At 40.1% G+C, this 24706-nt stretch overlaps 1 protein-coding gene across 2 annotated transcripts in view; it reads left to right on the top strand.

The window, feature by feature from the left end:
• Positions 1-7745: 7745 nt before the first annotated feature.
• SLAIN2 (SLAIN motif family member 2) overlaps positions 7746-24706 on the top strand; it is an 89236-nt gene continuing 72275 nt past the window's right edge. For both annotated transcript variants that reach the window (XM_059161914.1, XM_059161906.1), the window contains exon 1: positions 7746-8231. In XM_059161914.1, the coding sequence (XP_059017897.1) occupies positions 7843-8231 (389 nt within the window). In that variant the 5' untranslated portion in view covers positions 7746-7842. The remainder of the gene's footprint in view (positions 8232-24706) is intronic.

The raw sequence follows: 24706 nt of genomic DNA, 5'->3' as shown, positions 1-24706 counted from the left end.
TTGGTGGTTTTCTCAAGAACCGCCTATATATGATATCACATCCTAATTTGAGTCCAGGACTCAGATGATGCTTAAGGAGAACTGTTGGTAGTTGCATTTGGGTGCCTAAACACAATCAGGTGACCCACGCTAGAAAAACAGGCCAAAGTGAAAGCTCAAACAATGTGGGAGAATGGTGTTGGTAGAAAAGAAGAACCAGGTCTTCCAATGATGCAAAACTAGACAAACGTGCCAAAAGAGAGAGCAGCTCTGTTTGAACCGTGAGTTACCACATCATGTCCAGGAGCCCTATCTGAAGTGGTTTACTTCAGATACCCACTGATAACAGGGGAACCACCTGTGCCATGCCCTACTATTCGTCTCTTCCCTGCCCGCCCCAAGAGCCTAACCTCATTTCTCTAGACTAGAGCGCAGATGTGAGATGAGGGCTATCTGGTTTCTGAGAACTTTGGGGAGAAGGAATCTGTTTACAGAGCAACACAATGGTGGACTCGTGTGCTTAGGAGAGTTTTGCAGGTTGGGCCCTAGTCCAACATATCGGGTTACCAACTGGTTCCAAGGCTAGAAGCTCACAATCCTACCAGGCAACAGCAGTGCTGTCCCTTTAAATGCAACTGTTTCTCCCACATATCTTGCTACAAAGGCCATAGAAAGGCAACTGCCTACAACCACTTAGTTTTAGCATTTGCCACGGGTCACCTTCTCATCTACTGTTGAGACCACTGCCCCTTGCTCTGCTGTTTCCCTGGTCTATACGTGATCTTTTGATAACTGCTTCTAGTCTTTCTTATTTCAGGATGGTTGAAATTTTCCTTCTCTCATTTATAGGCCTAGGACTCTTGCCAGTAAATTCCCTCAAATCTTTATGCTTTGTTGATTTAGGTATATGATTGCCTTGGGTAAGAGATTCTCCCTACTAACTTCTTCCCCATAAAACCCTTCCATGATGGACTAATCTACTAGCTTTTCCAATGAGAAGCTCGGATGTTGAAGCTTCATCTTAGAAAACTGCTGACACGGGGTTCTCGAGGACTCCTGTATCCACCACTCAATGGCCTACTAGGAAGTCTTTTGAGCAAGACGTAGAGAAATTGCCTCCCTCTCTAAGGAACAGATTGTTTGAATGTGTTATGCTGAGACTTCAAAACTGGCAAACCTGCTCTTAAGCAAGAAGATTGAGTCATTTGGTATCATAAAGGCAACACCCCTTGCCCCCAGTCTTCATCCCAGGTGGTAGGTGACTGAGACATCAATAAGACTATAAGGGAAACATGGAGAACTCATTTGGCCATGGACTCTTAGGGATTTTGAGTGCAGATTCTGAAGTCAGACCACCTGAGTTCAAATTCAGCTCTACTACCTCCTGACCATGGACCCTGTGAAAGTATCTTACCTCTCTGTCTCAGTTTCCTCATTCATAAAATGGAGATGGCAGTGTTATTAGCAGGGACCTCAAAGGACCATTGTGAGCTTCAAATGAATTATTACATATCTTAAAAGTGGTCAGTAATTGCTAGCTACTATTATTGGGCCAATTCAGAAACACCTGGATATTTACAGAATATTCTAGGGTACATATAACTTTGTTTACATAAGGATGATGATAGGGGCGCCTGGGTGGCTTAGTGGGTTGAGCCTCTGCCTTCGGCTCAGGTCGTGATCTCGGGGTCCTGGGATCAAGCCCCGCATCGGGCTCTCTGCTCAGCAAGGAGCTTGCTTCCCTGTCTGTCTGTCTACTTGTGATCTCTGTCTGTCAAATAAATAAGTAAAATCTAAAAAAAAAAAAAAAAAAAGATGATGATAAATAAGAAAGTAACCTTTCCAGACATGCTTGGACAAATTGAATAGTTGATGATGTCTTTCAGTCTGTAATAGTCCAGGAGTATATCAAAGACTCAGGAATGGAATTGTGCACAACTTCTGAGATAGAAGAGCATATAAATATCTCAGTCACAGCTCATTTACTTTAGTCTAATGCAAACCTCTATTCATAGTCTACTATCTCTATGCCATCTCCAAGTCAATGCTCAGAATATATATTTTAGATCTCAGATCAGATTACTGGGACTTGTATTGTCAACTTGGGGATTTGGATGATTCTTTTTTTTTTTTTTTAAAGATTTTATTTATTTATTTGACAGAGAGAGATTACAAGCAGGCAGAGAGGAAGGTAGAGAGAGAGAGAGGAGGAAGCAGGCTCCCTGCTGAGAAGAGAGCCCGATGCGGGACTCGATCCCAGGACCCTGAGATCATGACCTGAGCCGAAGGCAGCGGCTTAACCCACTGAGCCACCCAGGCGCCCGATTTGGATGATTCTTAATAAATTTTCTCCTTTCCTTAAATGGTAGGTTTTTTAGATCATGGATACTCAGAAGTAGTTCAAATCCCACTTTTCCAACTGTTCACTGCTGCTGATACACTACTTAACAGGAAATTACGTTATTTAGCAATCTTATCACCTCACTTGCTACCACAGAAAAAAAAGTGCGAGATAGGGTATTGTTTCCTTCAGGGCTAAGATAGCATCCTCTTAAGAGTTTAAGAATATGTTCACATCTGCCCTACTCAGGAACATCCTTACCCCTATATCAATATAGTGTGCTAGGGGGCCACCCTTTGGCCAGAGGACCTTCCAGAAGGAAGTGATGCCTGCCATTATGGCCACCTTTGAGGCATCCCGTAATGGTAAGATCTGATCAGTGCTGACTAGAAAAATTCTAAGGTCCAAAACTTGGGTCCCTCTTCTTTTTGCCTGCAGGGTTTCAATTCAGAATCTCATACAAACCCAGCCTTTGAAGTTCCTGAGATTCCTTCTTAAAATTGCATGTGGCAAGACACTGAAGAAGAGGGCCCTTGACAGACCTGAGGAGGTACACCTGAAGAACAGGTGAGCAAGGACACAGGGGAAATGACCAGCCTGGTGGGTCCGTGTGATGAGAAAATAGATGTGTCGGATAATAAAGATTTCTTCAACAAAATTGAGCATGTTGTAAACAAATGCAAATACTTCTGTAAGCACCTTGCAGTTTATAATATCTTTTTTAAAAAAGGTTTTATCCATTTATTTGAAAGAGAAAGAGAGAGAGAGTATGAGAAGGGAGGAGGTCAAAGGGAGAAGCAGACTCCCCATGGAGCCGAGAGCCCAATGTGGGACTCGATTACGGGACTCCAGGACCTGAGCCGAAGGCAGTCACTCAAGCAACTGAGCCACCCAGGCGCCCTCTTTTTTTTTTTTTTTTTTTTAAGATTTTATTGATTTGAGGGGCTCCTGGGTAGCTCAGTCGTTATGCATCTGCCTTGGGCTCCGGTCATGATCCCAGAGTTCTGGGATCGAGCCCCACACTGGGCTCCCTGCTCTGCGGGAGGCCTACTTCTCCTTCTCCCAGTCCCCCTGCTTGTGTTTCCTCTCTGACTGTGTCTCTCTGTCAAATAAATAAATAAAATCTTAAAACAAAAAGATTTTATTGATTTGAGAGAGAGCATGAGCAGGGTGAGGGGAAAAGGGAGAGGGAGAAGCAGACTCCCTGCTGAGCAGGGAGCCTGATATGGGTCTTGATCCTAGGACCCCAGGATCATAACCTGAGCTGAAGGGAGATGCTCAACAAACTGAACCACCTAGGTGCCCTTTTTTTTAATACCTTATTTTTTTTCCCCCGCCTTATGTTTTCTAAACAACTTTTGGGCATGTGCTCAGTTACACACACACACTCACACACACCCATCTTGATTTAGGATTTTAGAACCACTGAATACCTTTAAGCCACTGAGTAATAGTTTTACCTTCTAAATACTTTCAGTGGTTTGTAATATTTTCCACTTGGGCAAGAGCTTTGGCAGGAGCTAATACGCAAGTAGGAGCAAGTTATGGAAACGGCCACACCTGCTGAGAAGCAAAGCAACTCCTTCATCCAGGAACAAAGCAAGCTTATCTATCGTAAAAGACAACACCTGAAAAATCTGGTTGAGACACCTGTGATGCACACCGCAGACAGCTACCAGCTTACCTTCTCATATTTCCGTAAGAGCCACTTTTACAGTGACTTTTTAAAAACATGCTCTAACACTTCTAAGTCATTAGAGAAGACAGTATTGTAGCTAACCTGAAAGAGAAGGATGCGGGCAACATTTAGGACAGAATGGAAATATTCTTGTCCTCATACTTTTAAGTGAGAACCTGAGACTTTCTCTCCTCAGCAATTCTTAAGGGCTGTTGGCACTCAGGAAGTGGGGAATGACCTAGTTTTGAGGATGACATATAGAGTGTGACATGTTGCTCTTTGGAAGGGAAATACATAATTTTTAAAAACTAACCATTCAACATTATTAGAAATTTCCACTTTAATGATTTGAGACATAACAAACACATTTATCTGAAATTATCTGTTAGGAGGCTTCGCCTAACCTATAGGCATCATTTATTCAACATTTCTTGAACATCTGCAATATATAAGGGCACCAGGAATACTGCAGTGAACCCTGTTTTCCCATAGTTCATATTCTAGTGGGGAGAGTTTGGCAACAAACAAAGGAAGAGATAGACGAGGTGTCAGAGGAAAAATGAAACAAGCTAAGAGCTCCGGGGGAATGACAGCATTGCTCTGAGGGTCATAACAATGGGGATAGTGAACTTAGTTGGTGAGACAGGAGCTGACACCTGAATGGAGAGTCAGTAATGTGACAATGTGAAGGAAGAATGGATCCTAGATAGAAGGTTTAGCAAGTACAGAGTTCCTAGAGTAAAAACATGTTTGGCATGTTTAAAAAACATCAAAAAGGCCAGTATGGCTGGAGTGGGGTGATGGCAGGGAAGAGGGATCGGTAGTCCATGAGACACTTGCACAAGCTGCCAAATCTCCAGTCTTATAGCCAAGAATAGGACTTGGTAGTTTAAGTATGTTGAGAAGCAAGTTCAGGTTCCTAGCAGGGGAGTGACCTGATGCGAACAAACACAGGATCATCTGGTTGCTCTATGCCTCACAGATTGTAAGCAGCAAAGCAGAACAGCCCATTAGGAGAGTACCATGGTAAGCAAGACAAGAAAAGACGGGAACTGGAATGACAGCTGTACCCATGGAGGTGCCAGGAAGTATTCAGATGTATTTTGAATATACAGCCAATGTGACTTGCTTAAGGATCAGAGATCAAGGTCAAATACCACATTGGTGTAATAGCTAGAATCTGCCACCGGGTCTTCTGATTCTCCATTCATTGCTCCTTGTCACAGCAACCTCTTCTTGCGTTTAATTTCATATTGTCATATTCATATCGATAATATTGATAATATTCATAATTTAGTGTTTAACTTCATAATGCCATACGAACTAGTCTTTTCAAGGAATATATTTGAAATGTTCTCATTACAGAACCTGGCTAGTTGGAAACTATTTCACAAACTGTTAAATGCAAGTGGAAAGTGCTACATTGAAGCAGTCATGATATTGAACCCTTTGGCAACTAGTTCAAATGTATCATAGACAGAGTGATATTCAGACGTGCACTATATAGATAAGACATATTAATTCACAATTACTGTGTTACCAAAGACATCTTTTGATTAGGTATACATACCTAAGGAAGCACTTATTTATAAGTAGTCAGCAAACTTTGAAAATTCTCAATGCTTGGGGCACCTGGGTGGCTCAGTGGGTTAAGGCCTCTGCCTTCAGCTCAGGTCATGATCTCGGGGTCCTGGGATCGAGCTCCATATCTGGCTCTCTGCTCCCAGGAGCCTGCTTCACTCTCTCTCTCTCCCTGCCTGCCTCTCTGTCCACTGCTGGTCTCTCTCTGTCAAATAAATAAATAAAATCTTAAAAAAGAAAAGAAAAGAAAATACTCAGTCTGTCAAATAAATAAATAAAATCTTTAAAAAAAATGCTCAATGCTTTTTTTTTTTGCTGTGAATAAACATCTAGATCTTGACCTGTCAGAATTTGCATTCTTCTCAACTTTCAACAAATCAGATATTGAACGTCTGTCTAGTGTCACACACTAGACATTAAATAAATAAATAAATAAATAAATAAATAAATGGTTCCTTTCACCAAGTAAACAGGCAAAAACAAAAAAGAAGCAAAAAAAAAAAATTAAAACTATTGATCAGGTAATGCTAGAATAAACGGAACAGCTAAATTGTGTGGAATTGTCAGGAAAAGTTTTCCTAGATATGTGAGCATGGGTTTTAAGAAAAGGAACCAGATTTGGCAGGTAGAATATTCTAGATAAGGAAAATACAGCACAGAGAGGCTAAAAGGTAGAAGTAAGCTCAGGCATATTCGTCCGCACCCAGGTGTAACAGGACTGGATTATTATTAGCTAAGGGTGGAGGAGGCAATTAGAGGAAAGCTGTAAACATAAGGCAAGCAGTTCACAGCTGACATCTGAAAAATAGTGTGATTTAAAAAAATTTTTAAGTGGTTTTGGTTTGTTTTGCTGTTGGTGGTACACATTATAAACAGGTGCAACTGAACTCAAGATTTTTACATTCATACATCCCTTAGGATTCATCAGTGTTTTTGTTTATTAAGTTTATTTTCTTTTGATGTTTATTTATTAAGATCTCTTAATACACTTTTTAAAAAGTCAAAACACACCATGAAAAAGTTTTTACCAAGGAAACGATCCAAAGAGCAGATTACACATCAGTTAACAAAGTTGAGGAGCGGTTTTCTATCCCCCGCTTCCAAGCCAGTGTGCAGTAAACTTTTAAGTCGGAAAAAACTGTTTTAATGACGAGATGCTTTTAAAATGTTTAGCACAGCGGCTCCTGGGGGGCTCAATCCGTTAAGCGGCCAACGCTACATCTGGGCTCAGGTCTTGATCTCTGGTGAGTTCCCCTGGGCTTTGGGCTCCACGCTGGGTGTGGACCCTACTTTAAAAAAATACTTAGCCTAGTGTCTGGCCCATAGTACGCACTCAACAACTTCTGGTTATTATTTTGACCTTAGACCTCTCAACCATTTGGGATCCTGTTTTCTCATTTCCAAAGGAGGAAACAGGTCACTGACAGTCCCTTAGGCTCCTGCCAGCCCTGACAATATCCTATTTCAAGCAGGCGTCGAATGATATTTGCTGAACAAACGGACAAAATAAACTCTCTCTCCAAGGGGTCCGGCTAAGCGCCCACCAGAGAACCAGCCGGGTTAGGGGACGGGATAGGGCGCTGATCCGACACGCTGGTGTTTGGAGGTGGAGAACACATCACACGCCCCACTCTCCAAAACCAATAGTTTGCGATCTTAGTCCCACTCGCAGCCAAGCCCTAACTCCTCTCCCGCCCCGGCGAGCCTATCTGCCCCGCGGCGCCCCGCCTGCGGCCGGAATTGCTCTTCCCAGCCGGCGGGGTAGGCTCCCACCTCCGCGGCGCTCCAGGCTCCCACCTCCGCGGCGCTCCGGACACGCCCCTTCCGGCCGAGGACCCGCCCACCGCCTTCGCCCGCGGCCCCGCCCCTCCGCGAGCTCAGTGCTCGGTCCTCTCAGCGCCCGCCGCCGGCCGCGTCCACCCACGACGCTCTGAGGTCACCGACGGGGCCGGGCTGCGGGGGGCGGAGGGACGGAGGGAAGATGGCGGCCGAGGCCGGATATTGGCGCCGCCTCCCCCAATCCTGGAGCCGGCGCAGATGAGGCGGCTCGGCTGGGGCCAGCGGCGCTTCGGAACCCGAGCTGGGGGGACCCTGGCGGTGGGGCCTGGCCCTGCTGTATGCCGGCGCCTCGGCTAGAGTGAGCGGCGGCGGCGGCGGCGGCGGCGGCGGCGACGGCGACGGCGACGACGCCTCTTTCCCCTGGCCCTCTCCCTGTCGCTGTGAGTCCGAGCGGGTGGCAGGCGGCACCGGCGGCGGGGCCGGGATGGAGGACGTTAACTCCAACGTGAACGCGGACCAGGAGGTGCGGAAGCTGCAGGAGCTGGTGAAGAAGCTGGAGAAGCAGAACGAACAGCTGAGGAGCCGCTCGGGGGCCGTGCAGGGCGTCGGCTCCCTGGGGCCCGGCAGTCCGGTTCGGGCTGGTTCGTCCACTCCCTCGTCCGGCGCGGCGTCCCCGCGGGGCTTCCCCTTGGGCCTCAACGCCAAGTCCGGGAGCGGGGTCGGGTCGGGCCCGAGGCGGACGAGTAGCGAGGAGCTGCGGGACGCCACCTCCTTGCTGGCCGCGGGCGAGGGCGGCTTGCTGGACGAGGTGGAGCCGCTGCGGCCCGAGGAGCTGGAGCGCCTGTCAGGCTGGGAGGAGGAGGAGGAGAGCTGGTGAGCGCGGGCCGCCGGGCCGGGCCGGGGCTGGGCGGGGACCGGGCCGGGGGCGGAGAGCGTCTTCCGAGGGTACCCCTGGGAAGACACCTCGCTTTGTGTAGCCAGACCCGCTCTCTTGACGGGCGCTGGTGGGGTTTGTTTGTTTGTTTGTTTTTGCTTTGGCTGCGGAAAGGTCAACTGGAGTTGGGGGTTCGAGGCGTGCTAGAGCAACGAACGGGGTTTGTCGCTAGTTTTCCTCTCGGTTGTTGTGGACCCTCTGGGTTTTAGACCCCGTTGGGGTCTGTGGTTTGGCACAGCCTGGGAAGCAAGGGCTGCTCGCTGGGGGAGGAGTCGGCGATGGGAAAGTGCTTTGTAAGGGAAGGATCTTGCTTTGTGTGAAATACTGGAGGAAGGTGCCCTGTGCATTTTGGGTGTTGGGGAGGGGTCTGCGTGATGAGGGATCGCCGGGTGCGGGGAGCAGAACAGAGTGGTCTGGTGCGGTGGTCCGTGGTTTGGACCAGGGGGCGATGGGTACATTCTGGCCGCGGTGGGGAGACTGTGTGAATCAGCACTCCCCTTTGGGTAGTGGGGTAAAGCTTGCTTTGTGTGAAGAGGACAGAGGATGGTACTGCTTTGTGTGAAAAGTCAGGGTGGAACAAGAGCCTGGCTCGTATTTTTTAAACAAGAATCGGGTCTGTCATTTTATGGAGCTGTGAAGTGACAGTTACCCCATCCACCCTTAATTTCCGTGTCACCCTAGGGGCAGAGAAAAGGAGCCCTATTTAAAAATACATATCAAAGCTGTATTGTCATAAGCTATACTTCTTGATAGAGCTTTGACCTATACCGTAATATCACTTACATAAATAGAAAGGTCATGGGAGGCATTCTCCCTCATTTTATTGCAACCCCATAAAGATGTCTAGGAGAAACTGTCTTAATTTATCCTTTTTAAAGTTTTGATTGGTAGCTAAACATGTGTCAACTCTTTGTTGAAATTGAAACTTTTAAGCCAGTGAAGTGGAAATTCTTCATGGACTCTAATATTTCAGAGGTGCAACTTTACAGTTACTGAGATAGTTAAGAGCTTTCAGGCCCTGGCTCTGCCACACTATCTGTATGACCTTGGGCAAGTTACTCTGAGCTTCACTTTCTTCCCCTGTTTGATGGGGAAAATAATAGTTCTTATCTCTGTGGAGTTATGAAGATTACGTGAGATAATGCACGTATGCTTTTAGCACTGGGTCTGGCACATAGTAAACTCTCCAAAACAAACTGCAATTACTCTTAAGCCTAGTTACTTAAATCATGAAATTTTCAGTAAGCTCTTACGAGATCTTGTGGGAAAGTCTAAAGATTCATAACATTTTGATCCCTGTTCATTAAGGCAGTTACAGTCTTGGGAGCCAAGTTCTTTGCAATTAAATATGCTAGGAGATACACAGTGAATTGCAAAAAAAAAAAAAAAAAAGTGAGGGAACAAAAGTACTGAGAGCTCTCAGAATTTGGAGAGAAAATGGTTCAAAGTAGCTGAGGCAAACCTTTAGGAGAAGCGACTTTAGAGCCTGGAGGTGGGGAAAGAGTGGGGAGGCCTTTTATGCTCTGACAACTGCTAGAGCAGAGTCAGATGTCTGTAACTCCCAATTAGGAAGGTTTGAATTACAGAGGTACTCGAATGTATGATATCAAGCTGTTATTTTATTTCCAAGTAATACGAAATATTATTAGAACTGTCTGTGGTAGTGACAGTTTTTCATATTAGTGTGAGATCACGTCTTCCCAAAAGAATCCTGGGTGTGTGTACACTTTATAAGAAGCCAGAATCATTTCAGTATCATCACGTGCCTCTTCCAAGTGATGATGATAATGATGCTCTTAATAATGAGGATTAGCTGCACTCATGAGCCCATTTTAGATTATGTATTATTAGAACACATTGACTCCACTTGGGGAAGCTGAATACCTATTTTGCTGCTTTGGCATTTGAGCAGAGTTCATTCAGGTAAAGCAACTCTTGAATCCTATGCCAGAGTTTTCTTTTCACTGGGTGGTTCCTGCTTATTGCTTTTTTTTTTTTTTTTTTTAAATTTTATTTATTTATTTGACAGAGAGAGAGATCACAAATAGGCAGAGAGACAGAGAGAGAGATGAGGAGAAGCAGGCTCCCTGCTGAGCAGAGAGCCCAATGCGGGACTCGATCCCAGGCCCCTGGGATCATGACCTGAGCCGAAGGCAGAGGCTTAACCCACTGAGCCACCCAGGCGCCCCCTGCTTATTGCTTTGATCCTGGCTATGTATCTTGATCCGATCCTTTTTCTGAAAAGAATTGTGTGAATTGAAAGTTTTATAAATCATTTAAAGTGCTTTAGAGTATGTTTTTGGAGTACAAATGGGAATGGGTGGGTGTTAGAGGGGATTTCAAAGAATCAAGATTTTTTTCTTAGCGCACTAAAAATCTACTTTCTGTGACTTACACCCGTTGTACCCTCTTTTTCATCTAGAGTAATGTTTTTCCCCAAGTGTGTAGTATAAAATGCTAGTTCTGAAGATGTTAATAGATACTGTGTGAAAAAAGAACGGTGGGCCTGAGGTTACATGTATGTGGGGAAAAATAAGGTTTAACAAAAATAAACATTTAATTTAATCCTGGACTTGTTTGATATGCTAATTGTAAATGTCTGAGTGAATATAGTAAATATCTAAGTGGTAAACTCTTTTTGAGCTCCCAAGGAACTAATTCTTATGGAACACACTTAGAACTAACAGTGCTTCAGAGCAATGGCTTTCATAGCCTTTTTGTGACTTTTTTTGGACTCACCTTCATGATAAACAAATACAGTTTACATCATAGCCTATTATGCATGTATATGAATAATTGAATTAAATGTATCACAAAACTGTAGTTGCTTGTAGTATATGTGGTAAGCTCTAATATTTTCTGTTCTGTTTCTTTAGAAAAAAAGGCTGGTTACAACCCACTAAGCTGATTTTGTGACCCATTAATGGGTTGTGTATCAGTTTGGAAAGCACTGTTCTAGAACAATTCGGAAGAGTCAGAGAAAGCAATTAACATCATTGTACATCACAGTGTATTAGGCTGTCCCTGGTAGCTTATAAACATTTACATTTAATTTTCATCTACTTGTGAATTAAGTATTCTTTTTTAGGTAAGGACACATAATCTTTCTAAGCTTCAAATAACACACGATAAATGATGGCTTTAGGATTTGAATCCAGGACTTACGACGTCAAAGCCCATACTGTTCTCCCTGTATTTTGCTTTTTCCATATGAATGGCCTCTTAAGATATTTCAAGACTGCTGTGTGATCCTGTTGACGTCTTCTATCCACTGCACACACGCGCATACACACACACAGACACACAGCATTCTGTTCTCTTCTGCAGACTAAAACAGTGCCAGTTAATTTCGTCATTCCTAGATTATATAATTTTCTGATCCTTTAACCATGATCACTTTTTGCAGTGAATTCTAGTTGCTCATTGTCATTAAACATGGTACTCAGAACTGTACTCAGCATTTTTTTTTTTTTTAAGATTTTAATCCCTACACCTATCCTGGGGCTTGAATTCAGAACCCCTAGATCAAGAGTTCTATATGGAATGAATGAATGAATGAATGAATGAATGAATGAATCAATCAAGAGTTCTATACGTAATGAATAGAACGGTATGGCTGAGCCAGCCATGTGCTGGTTTGACTAGACAGGTGTGGTGGATACACCTTGCTTGAGCTAAATGCTGTTATTTTGAAACCAAATATTTCATTAACAGTTTTGGTTTCTGTTGCTTATGTTTAATATGATCCAGTAGTGTCAGTTACACTCAGTATCTTTTATAGATAAGTTAAACTAAGTCTCCCTGACCCTGTTTTTGTGTAATGAATTCTTTAGGCTTTTGTGTGTGTGTGTATGTATTTATATTTAAATTAGGTTTTATATTTAATTTCATAGGCTTGACTTAGGCATTTAATATTTTTGTCATTTTCATATTTGGTAGGCATACCTGCTGGGTCTTCATTCCGGTTGTTGATAAAAATGTTAAAATGACAGAGGGCTCTGAAATGTGCAGCTCCATTAGAATCCCTCCAGATTAACATCAATCTATTAATCAACACACATTGTGGTTGTTCAGTAACTTAGTTCCACTTATTATCAAGTCCATATGCCATTTTTTATAAAGATTTATTTGTCAGAGCGTGAGTATGTACGTGCACAGAGACAAGAGGAACAGCAGGCAGAGGGAGAAGCAGGCTCCCCACTGAGCAAGAAACCCATGTGGGACTCTATCTCAGAATCCTGGGATCACGACCTGAGCCGAAGGCAGACGATTAAACAACAGAGCGTGGATATTATGAAAGATTTTGCCAAATTGCTTGCTATAATTAAGTTACACTCTGCTTACAGGGTCTTACCTGCGATGAAGTAACTGTCAAAATTGAAACTGCATTTTATTTGGTTTGACTTTCTCATGGTGAATCCTGTCTTTTTCCTTTTTTAACTTCACAGACATTTTGTTTAATTCAGTTTTGAATTTTGCAAGGAATAAGTTTGGTCTGGAAATTCTAGACCTACTTATTTTTCTCTTTAGAAATTATCATATTTCCTCTTACCTACACTTTTGACCCTGATGTATTATTTTATCTTATTATATTTTTAAATTTTTATTTAAATTTTAGTTAATATTCAGTGCAATATTGGTTTCAGTAATAGAATTCAGTGATGCATCACTTACATAAAATACCCACTGCTTATCATAACAAGTGGCCTCCTTAACATCCATCACCCATCTAGTCTATCCCTCACCTTCCTCCCTCCACCAACTGTTTTCTGTTAAGAGACTTACATGGTTTGTTTTCCTCTCCCCATTATATCCATCTGTCTTGTTTCTTAAATTCCATGAGTGAAATTATATGGTATTTGTCTTTCTCTGACTTATTTCACTTAGCATAATACACTCTAGCTCCATCCACATCATTGCAAATGGCAAGATTTCATTTTTTGATGGCTGAGTAATATTCCATTGTGTGTGTGTGTATATACACATATGCAATATAAGCTATTGTATATATACACATGCAAAATTAGCTATTGTGGACATTGCTGCTAAATAAACATCAAGGTGCATTTACCCCAAATCTGTATTTTTGTATCCTTTGGGAAAATACCTGGTAATGCAGTTGCTGGTGGTACAGTAGTTCTATTTTTAACTTTTTGAGGAACCTCCGCATTGTTTGCCAGAGTGGCAGCACCAGTTTGCATCCCCACCAACAGTGTAAGAGGGTTCTCCTTTCTCCACATACTCAACATCTGCTGTTTCCTATGTCGTTAATTCTAGCCGTTCTGACAGGTATGAGGTGGTATCTGCTTGTGGTTTTGATTTGTATTTTCCTGATGATGAGTGATGTTGAGCTTCTTTTCACCTATCTGTTAGCCTTCTGGATGTCTTCTTTGGCAAAGTGTGTCTTCAACCTGACATGGTATTATAGGTTGACGTATTTCGAGTCGACAATAATTCAGTGACAAAATTTTGAATCTTTTACTTATTTGAGGCGGTAGGCCTAAACATATTTCAAGCTTTATTCTGCCTTATGTTCTGACTTAGCTATCATCTTGCCCTATTTGAAATTCAGTTTCCTTTGAAGAATGTTTATGTGGGCTGTCCATTTGAACAAAGTATTGACAGAAATACAGAAGCTAAAGAATATTTCTGCCCACTCTTTGTCATTTAGTCTTACTGCATATTTTGCTCCCATAATATGGCCTGTCCCTCTTTTGATACTAATGTTCCTCAGTATACTTTTTTATTCATAAATATTTGTTGATTGTAATTGACATGCAATAAAACTTGCCCTTATGAGTGTGTAATTTAGTGGCTTTTTTTAGTATATTTACACACTGGTGCAGCTGTCACCACTGATTCCAGAACATTTTGATTAGTAGCCTCCCTGCCCCCCTGCTAAAACAAAACAAAACAAAAAATACCAGACCCATTATCAGTCACTTCCCATTTCCCCCTCACCCCGGCTCCACTTATATACTTTCTGTGTGTATGGAACTGCCTATTCTGGTCACTTTATATAAATGAAATTATGTAATATGTGGCATTGTGTGTCTGGCTTCTTTCAATTAGCATGTTTTCAAGGTTCATGTTGTAGCATGTGTCAGAAGATTTCCTTTTTTCATTTGTTTTTTGGTTTTTAAAGATTATTTGAGATAGCACAATGTGGGGGAGGTACAGAGGGAGTGGGAGAAGCAGACTCCTGATGACCAGGACTCAATCCCAGGACCCAAAGATCATGACCTGAGCCAAAGGCAGACACTTAACTAACTGAGCGTCCCAGGTGCCCCTTTTCATTCCTTTTTATGTCTAAATAATATTATCATATTTTGTTTATCCATTCATTGGTTGATGAGAATTTGGGTTCATTCCACCTTTTGGTTTTTATGAAAAATGCTGCTGTGACCATTTATTTACAAGTTTTTATATGGACATGTTTTCATCTTTTGAGTACCTTGGAGTGGAATTCCTAGGTCATATGTTAACTCCATGTTTAACTTTTTGAGAAACTTCCAGACTGTTTTCCATTTCCCATCAGCAATACACAGGGGTTCCAGTTTTGCCACATTCTCTCCAGCATTTCTTATAGTCTTCTTTTTTGTTATATAGCCATTCTATTTGTATCTCATTGTGGTTCTGATTTGCATTTCCCTGATGACTAATGGTGTTGAGCATCTTTTCAGCTATTTTATTGGCCATTTGTCTGTCTATTGTAGAAATATCTACTCAAACCATTTTACCAATTTTCCATGTGTTATTTGTCTTTATAATAAGTTGTAAGAGTTCTTTATATATGCTGGATACAAATCCCTTATGAAATGCATGATTTGTGAATATTTTCTCTCATTCAGTTTTTTTTCCTTCCACTTTTCCCCCTTTTTAAAAAAGATTTTATTTGTCAAAGAGAGAGAGCACGCACGAGCGAGCGAGTGCGTGCACAGCAGGGGGAGTGGTAGGCAGAGCTCAGCTCCCTGATGAGGAAGGAGTCTGACCCAGAAGTAGATCCTAGGCCCCTGGGATCATGACCTGAGCCAAAGGCAGACACTTAACTGATTGAGCTTCCCAGGTGTCCCTGTTTTTTCACTTTTCTTGCTGGAGTCCTTTGAAGCACAGAGTTTTTAATATTATGAAGTTGTATTTATTCTTTTGTTGCTTGTGCTTTTGATGTCCTGTCTAAGAAACCTGTGCCTGATCCAAGATCACAAGATTTATTCCTATCTTCTAAGAGGTTTATAATTTTAGCTCTTATATTTAGGTCTTTGAGCCATTTTTATTTCATTTAATTTTTTAATTTTTTATTTTATTTATTTATTTTTGTTTGACAGTGAGTGTGCACAAGCAGAGGGAATGGCAGGTAGAGGCAGAGGGAGAAGCAGGCTTTCTGTCCAGTGGGGAGCCCATTGCCAGGCTCAGTCCCAGGACCTTGGGATCATAACTCAAGCCAAAGGCAGATGCTTAACCAACTGAGCCACCCAGGCACCCCTTTGATGCATTTTTTAAATTGTGGTAAAATATACATAGTATCAAATTTGCCACATTAAGCCATTTTTAAATGTATAGTTCAATGGCATTAAAGTACATCTTATATTATTGTGCAGCCATCAACACCATCCAGCTTCAGAACTTTTTCATTTTCCCAAACTGGAATTCCATACTGATAAACAATAACCCTCCTTCTCTCCCTAGCCTCTGACAGCCATTCTTTCTTAGTGAATGTGACTACTCTAAGTAACTCATATATGTGGACTCATTCAATATTTTGCTTTTGTAACTGTTTTATTTTACTTAGCACAATGTCTTCAAGATTCACTCATGTTGTAGAATATCTCAGAATTTCCTTCTTTTGGGTTGGGGGGTGGTTGTCCCTAAAGTTTTATTTATTTATTTATTTATTTATTTATTAAAGATTTTATTTATTTGACAGCGAGAGAGGGAGCACAAGCAGGAGGAGTGGGAGAGGGAGAAGCAGGCTCCTGCTGAGCAGGGAGCCCTATGTGCGGCTTGATCCCATGACCCTGGATCATGACCTGAGCTTAAGGGAGATGCTTTACGACTGAACCACCTAGATACCCCTCTAAAGCTTTATTAAATCTTATAATCCTCAATTGGCAGAAGAAAGCAACACTTAAATCTTTCTATCCCAAACTTGAGCTGTGTGGTGCATATGATTTTCACATTTAAATATGGAATGTACATGTATATTCTGTATTTTATGGTAAAAAAAAACAAAAACAAAAAAACAAAACAAAAAAAACCAGAAAAGTCAGCCTTCAAATAATTTCCAAGCATCTAGTTCATTACTGTCAGTCACATTTACATTGTTGTGCAACAGATCCCCAGAACCCCAGAATTCTTCCATCCTGCATGACTGAAACTCTACACCCACAGAACGGCAACTCCTGGCCTCCCTTTCTCCCAGCTCCTGGCAGCCACCGTTTTACTTTGTTTCTATGAGATTAGATGTTTCATAAGTGGAATCATGTAGTATTTGTCTTTCTGTTACTAGTTTATTTCACTTAACATAACGTCCTCAAGTTTCATTGATGTTGTAGCATATGATGCGGTTTCCTTTTTTAGGACTGAATTTCATATATATGTGTATATATATATACATATGTATGTATATATATAAAATATATATCTCACATTTTCTTTATCCATTCACCTGTCTGTGGACATTTGGATTATCTCTACCTCTTGGCTGTTATGAATAATGTTGCTGTGAACATGAGTGTACAAATACCTCCTCAAGTCCTTTCTCCTCAAGTGCTTTCTCTTCTTTTGGGTGTATACCCAGAAGTGGAATTGCTGGATCAAATGGTAATTCTGTGTTTAACTTTTTAAGGAGCCACCATATTGTTTTCCTTAGCAGCTGCACCATTTTACATTCCAACAAGCATTAGAAAAGGATTCTAGTTTTTCCATGTCCTTGCCAACATTTGCTTTGATCCATTTCGAGTTTTTGTATAGGTTGAGGTAGGGGTCCAACTTCATTCTTTCTGCATGAATATATCTTGTAACTGTACCTTTCGAAGATTTTCCCCGTTAAATTGTCTTGGTACTCTTGTTGAAACCAGTTGTCCATGAATGTATGGATTTATTCCTGAACTTTCAGTTCTATTTTACTAATCTTTGACTGCCCTTATGACAGTAGTAAACAGTCATAGCTATAAGTTTTTAGTAAGTTTTGAAGTTGGAAAGTGTGAATCTTCCAGTTTTGTTCCTTCTTGAGATTGTTTTGGGTATTCAGGGTCTCTTGTATTTCTGTATGAACTTCAGGATCAACTGGTAAATTGCAGCAAAAGCAGCTGGAATTTTGACAGATTGTATTGAGTCAGGAAAATTTTACATCAGGCTATATTGAGAGCTTAACAGTAAGGATTCTTTGAATCTGTGGACGTTGGATGTCTTTCCATTCACTTAAGGCTTTAGTTTCTTTCAACTATGTTTATTAATTTTTAGGTTATAAGTTTTGCATTTATCTTATTATTTTATTCCTAATTATTTTTCTTGATGTCATTGTAAATGAAATTGTTTTTTCTTTTCTTTTTTTTTAACCTTTTTTAAAAAGAAGATTATTTACTTGAGAAAGAGAGAGAGAATGAGAGAGAAAGAAAGAGAGCATGAGAGGGGACAGGTCAGAGGGAGACACAGACTCCCTGCCAAGCAGGGAGCCTGATGTGGGATTCGATCCTGGGACTCCAGGATCATGACCTGAGCTGAAGGCAGTCGCTTAACCAGTGGAGCCACCCAGGTGCCCGGAATTATTTTTCTTAATTTCATTTTTTGGTTGTTCATTGCTACCATGTAGAAATATAGTTGATTTTTGTTTATTGATGTCATTATATTCTGCAGCCTTGCTGAAGTCACTTATTAGCTGCTTTAGTTGTTTCTGTGTGTGTATTTCTTCAGATTTTTAAATATGTAAGATCATGTCATCTGCTAATAAAGGTAATTATTACCTTTCCAGTCTGAGTGCCTCTTTTATTATCTTCTTGCTTAATTGCCCTGGCTAGAACATCCACTATAACGTTGGGTACAAGTGGTGAAAGTGGACATCCTTCAATGTGATTTTAATTGCTCTTTTATTTTTAATTATAGCTAACAATTATTTATTGCATTAACATGTGACAGATACTATGCTAACCACTTCATATTTTATCTTCCAAATAATCAGATATGATCAGACTGTTATTATTAACCTCCATTTTGAAGATGGGGAAACTAAAGCTTAGATTAAGTAATTTACTTAGTCATTCAGGTATATGGCTGAGATTGGATTGGAACCCAGTTAGTCTTACTCTATATTTTAAAAAATTTCAATCTTTACCTGATTCGAATTATCTGTATTTTTTATGTTATTTTTAAGATTTATACTATTACTTACTTTCAGGTATTATGTGTCCCCCCAGTTTTGTCTTTTGATCATTTGTCTTTAACAGCTTGACCTCCATGTACATTTTTATTTCTTTCTATGAGGACCTCTTTTTGTACTCATTATTTTTGTGCTAAATTGGCCTTTGAAGCTCTTGGGAGTCTGATAACGAGTAGCTGGAAGCTCTGACTCAGCTAGGTAGCCTGGGTTGAAGTCGCTGCTCCCAGCCTTCTTACATGGGACCCTGACAAACCACTTACTCTCTTGCTTGATATCTTCATTATCTCCAAAACAGAGAGAATTATTGTAATACAGAATTTAATGTAACATATGTAAAATGTTAACAGTTCTTGGCACAAGTTAAAGATGTGTTAGCTTTCATCATTGCCATCGTCATCACTGTTATATTAATTTCAGATTTGCTTATCTTTGCATTGAACTTTAAAAAAAAAAACTTTTTATTTTGGAAAATTTCAAACATACAGAAAAGTAGAATGAACCTCAACTTACTGCCCTTCTTGAGCGCTTACCAACTCATGCCATTCTTGTTTTATCTGTCCCATTCAAAACCTCAACTTCCTGGATTATATTGATGCAAAGTCCAACTAGATATCATCTACTTACTAAATATTACAATAGAAAATAAGGACTTTTTTTTAAACATAAGCACAATATCACTTTCACTCCCTCCCATTAAAAATAATTCCTTAGCATCATCAAATGTGCTGTGAATGTTTTTAGATCAAAGTTTCTAAAAATTGGTTTGCTTATCTATGTTTAGAATTTTTTTTTATTCTGTGATAAACTCTACAGTCAAATGCTCTACCCCTGAGCTATACCCCCCTGCTTATTCTGTAATAAACTCTAAAATGAAATGTTCTTTCTTCAAGTATTTTCATCATTTTTATATCCCCAGTTAATTTATTGGTGATGGTCAGAATAGATCCAGTTCTCGTTTCTTTTCTAGCCTTTTGAGAAATTAAATTGTTGAGACAAATCACAAATTTCTTAGGTTTTCTGCTTTGTGGAGGGTCAAATTTTCAGCAGTTATGTAAATACCTGAGGAGGTTCCGTATCACTGTTACATCTTTTCTTTGTACTAGAATTGAAATTTGTGTTAAGTAGTATTGATATCCCTTGGCTTGTTGACTCGTAATATCATCCCTCTTTTTACATGTATAGTTACTTAACATTTCTAGTCAATTTGGGTTTTAGAGTTTTTGTGCTTTGATTCCATGTCCTTGTACTCTCCCACATTTTGTAAAACAGTAATTTCAGTCTAATGTTCCATAAATCCACATTTTCTTCATTAAATTTACTTAGAACCTTGTACCTTACTGAGGAAAGAAGCAGTCTTGGGTTTCAAAGAAAGGAGATTTTACAAATGGTTTTTATTTGAAATTTTTAAGGGCTTCATATAAAAGAATGAACAAGTACATATAACACATAAAAATCTTTGCTATTTAAAAAATTTATCATTGAGGAGGAGAGTTAGGAACTGACTTGTCCATCTCTTCAAGTCTCTTAAGATTGTTTTCTCCATCCTTACTGTGAACTGTGGCTAATTGAAAAGGAATTTACATGTGGGCAAAAGGGGAGTGTATATGAAATACTTTCTAAATGAGTTTTAGATTGTTTATTCATCTACTGTGCCGCACTTTTTTAGATGAGAGTTTAATATTGCATAGTGATTGCATTACCTAATCAGTATTTGTTAGTTAACATTAGTTGTTAGTATCTAGAAGTTTGTCATTTTTCCCCTTTTTCTTGTTGACATAGATCCCTGTGTCTGTAGTGGAGACAACAGATTGAAAATAGAGATGTTAGGAAAGCTCTTTGCAGGGCTCCTAGGAACTTCGGCAGAAAGAACATAAAATCATAGAAAATGAAATTAGAAATGGACTTTGAGATTGGGTGGTCATTTCTCTTGTTTTTAAGCTGTTTAATATTCAGACTGGTGAGGACAAATGGTTACATCATCTTAAAAAGGTTTGAGGGGCCCGTGGATCGCTCAGTCAGTTAAGCGTTTGACTCTTGATTTTGGCTCAGGTCATGTTCTCAGGGTTGTGAGATCAAGCCTTATGTGGGGTTCTACACGGACTGGGGAGCCTGCTTAAAATTCTTTCTCTCCGTCTGCCCCTCCACACCCCCCCTCAAAAATTTGATATTAGAAATCAAGTAAGTCTTTCATATCCTGTTACATCCATTTAAAAATATATATTTTATTTGTTTATTTGACAGAGAGCTAGAGAGAGAGCACAAGTAAGCAGAGCGGCAGGGAGAGGGGGAGAGAGAGAAGCAGGCTTTCTGCTGAGCAGGGAGCCCAAAGCAGGGCTCGATCCCAGGACCCTGGAATCATGACCGAGCCGAAGGCAGCCTCTTAACCAACTGAGCCACCCAGTTGCCCCCATTTTACTTTAATTCAATTTTCCCTTAAGTTTATGAAGCCGTATTAAACTCAGACTGACTTAACAATAAATTTTATTGATAAACTTCCCTAACTTAGAGATAGATAGTATGTGGTTTTTACTTGCTGTGTTTTTCACTCATGGTCCTTCATATCTAAGAATGATCTATATTACATGGCCTCTTTGCTTTATGTATGCTTCTCATGGGAGACCATTGCTAGAACTCACCTGTAATTTTATTTGCTAAGTCTAGATAAATAAAGCATTTTGACTTGTATACTTATCACTACTTATCTGAATAATTTGGCAGTTATTTGCTGATTAACTTCTTGAAGTTTGTTTTCTAGACTCTTCTCTGCCAAGGAGATGTTACTTTAAAGTAACATGGTTCATGTGTGTGTTGTGTTTTAAATGAATTAAGAAGTCACACATCTAGATGAGCATTTTATTTCCTTAGTTTTCCAGTGATTCTAATGTGACTTAAATTTTTTTTATTAATAGAATACTTAGAACTCCTATGTGTGAACAGCACAATGTTGGGGATGCTGAGAGATGTGATAATGCAGGTTCTTGCTTTCTTAAAAAATAGAATTTGGCCAAGAAGGGCCACATGATTGGTAAAATATATTACAATCCCTATTGTTTAATTATGTTCCTTATACAAAGTACTGTGTAAGGCATTTTATTCATGGCAGACCATTTAATCTGCACAATTTTAAGTTATTATCTCCATTATTTACTGTAGTAACATATACAAAACAAAAAATTACCATTTTAACCATTTTAAGTGTATAATTCAATGGCATTTACACTGATTATTATGCAAGCATCACCACCATCTGCCTCTAGAAGTTTTTATCCTTCCCCATCGAAACTCAGCAGTAACTCCCCAATTCCCCTGTCCTCTTGCCCCAAGCCCTTGGCAACTACCATTCTACTTTCTGTGTCAATAAATTTGACTACTCTGTGTACCTCATGTAAGTGAAATTACCAAGTAGTTGACCTTCTCTTTCTGGCTTATTTCATTAAGTATTGTGTCTTCAGAGTTCATCTGTGTTGTAACGTGTCATGTTATCCCTTTTTTTCAGGTAATGAAATTAATCTCAAAGTCACATAGCTAAGATAGTGGATTGAGATTCATGCTAAGTGTGAAAATCCTGTCTAATGAAAAACATTTGGTCTTGGTTTATTTAATCTATGGATATTTAGCTTTCAGAAAAGAATATTTTTTAAATATTTGAAGGAGTATAATAAGGATTATTCAACTTACTCTGTATAACTGAAGATCATTACTAGAATAATAGGTATAAATTAGAGGCAGGCAATTTTTTATTTAATATAAGATAGAATTTTCTAGTACAGCTGTTTCTAGATGGTATGGACTATTTTTTTTAACTTTTTTTTTAGAAGGATTTCATTTATTTGAGAGAGAGCATGAGCACAATGTGGGGTGGGTGGCAGAGGGAAGAGAAGCAGGCTACCCACTGAGGAGAGAGCCTGATGTGGGTCCGGATCCCAGGGTCCTGGGATCATGACCTGAGCTGAAGGCAGACACTTAATCCACTGAGCCACCCAGATGCTCCTGGTATAGACTGTCTTTAAAAAGTTTAAGTAAATTTTAGGGCACTTGGCAGGCTCAGTTAGTAGAGCATACAACTCTTGACTTTGGGGTTGTGATTTTAAGCCCCACATTGGAGTAGATTACATTAAAAAAATAAAATCTTAAAAAAAAAAAGTAAGTGATATTCAGCAGTGAGGACTGTTGAATAGTCCTGTGACAAAGGATGTTACAAAGAGGTAAAAATTAGTTGAAATCGGTTACTTCTTAGTGTCCTTTTAACTCTGATTAAAATACTGTGATGTATTTGGGAGCATAAGATACTTTCAAGACAAAGTGCTAAGGTTAAATGTGGGAAAGATCTTTAGCAATAGGAACATAGATTGTTTTTTTCTTTTTAAAGATTTATTCATTTAATGAGAGCAAACAAGCAAGGGGAAGGGCAGAGGGAGAGGGAGAGAAATTTTAGCAGACTCCTCGCTCAACTCAGAGCCCAATGCTGGGCTCTACCTCACCATCCTGAGATCACAACCTGAGCTGAACACAGGAGTTAGTTAGATAACCAACCAACTGTGCTACCTAGGGGCGCCTAGATTTTTTTTTTCCTCTAAATCTATAGCACATTTTTCTGAATATCCTCAGTAATGGAAGATTCCTTACCTTATGAGAGTAGGTATGAGTTTTGAAAACTATTAAAAATCATTATTATGCTAGCTAATAAAAATGGGTTAGCAAGGTATTTAAAGTCCTGAGCAGTCCAATTCCAGTTCTCCTTTTTCCTGCCTTTACTTACTGTTGCCAGCAAACTTCAGGGACATTCCTGCCTGGTGGCATGTTCTGATGTTCACTCTGCAACAGAGCACCTTTTTTCTTTTTGAAATTCTAAATATCCTGTTTGGTTTACTTCTTTTTCAGTGTTACCTATCAATTTTACACACTTTTTAGAGTATATGTAACAAGACAACCTTGTACTTTGATCTCTGGAGTCTAGATTGTGAGCAGTTTAAGCAGAGGGAGAGTATCATATTCATCTTCATGTGTCTGAACAGGCTCTCAGTATCTTGTGTTTAGTAAGAGTTCAGTTACATTAAATTACATTGACTCAATCTGATTGTCAGTGATGTTAGGTTGAAATGAGGTGAAGCTGGAAAATAATGAGATCAGATTCTGACCTGACTTGATGACCCTTATGCTAGTTGAGATGAGTTTCTCACACATTCTGAATACTAGCAGTATTGAATCTATGCTCTCCCGTGATGAATTAAAGAAAATACTATCTAGATAGTGTCTGATGTTAAAAAAAATAGTTTTAAAGTTAATTGAAACAGTGATATATCTTTGGTAAGGTAGCAGATGTACCCTGTTTTAAGCTTGTTTGTAATTCTTGTGATTTCTAAATTTCCTGTTATGAACACAAATTGCTTTTATAACTTAAAAAATCCTATCTATAGGATGCCTGGGTGGCACAGTTAGTTAAGCATCCTACTCTTGGGTTCACCTTGGTTATAAGATTGATTCCGTGAGGAGTTGGCTTGAGATTCTCTCTCCCTCTGCCCCTCCCACTCATGTGCGCATGCTGCCCCCACCCAATAAGTAAATAAGTCTTTTAAAATCCTATTTATAAGATTTAAGTAATTTCATTACTTTGTGGTCACATAGGTAGGAATCATAATACTATACATTAAGAAACAGTTGATGTTTTCCTTATTACTTAGTGATAGTGAGATTATATATCACAGTTGAAAAAAATTGGGTTCCAGTAAGTTTAGACATGCATTTTTAATAGAACTGGAGCCCAAGTTAGCTGATATATATGATTTTATCTATTATTCTTGTTTTTAACTTTGCATTTTATAAATGAAATTACCCAGGGACACCTGGGTGGCTCAGTAGGGTAAGCATCTGTCTTCGGCTCAGGTCATGATTCCAGGGTCTGGGATTTAGTCCTGCGGAGCCTGCTTCTCCCTCTGCCTGCCACTGCCTCTGTTTGTGTATGTGCATGCACGCGCTCTCCTCTCTGACAAATAAATCTTAAAAATCTTAAAAAATAAAAAAAAATTGAAAAAAATTTAA

This window comes from Mustela lutreola, chromosome 1 (genome assembly GCF_030435805.1).
Source record: "Mustela lutreola isolate mMusLut2 chromosome 1, mMusLut2.pri, whole genome shotgun sequence".
In the NCBI taxonomy this organism is placed as follows: domain Eukaryota; kingdom Metazoa; phylum Chordata; class Mammalia; order Carnivora; family Mustelidae; genus Mustela; species Mustela lutreola.
Note: the sequence above shows the minus strand (reverse complement) of the source record. Positions and strands in the feature narration are given on the sequence as shown.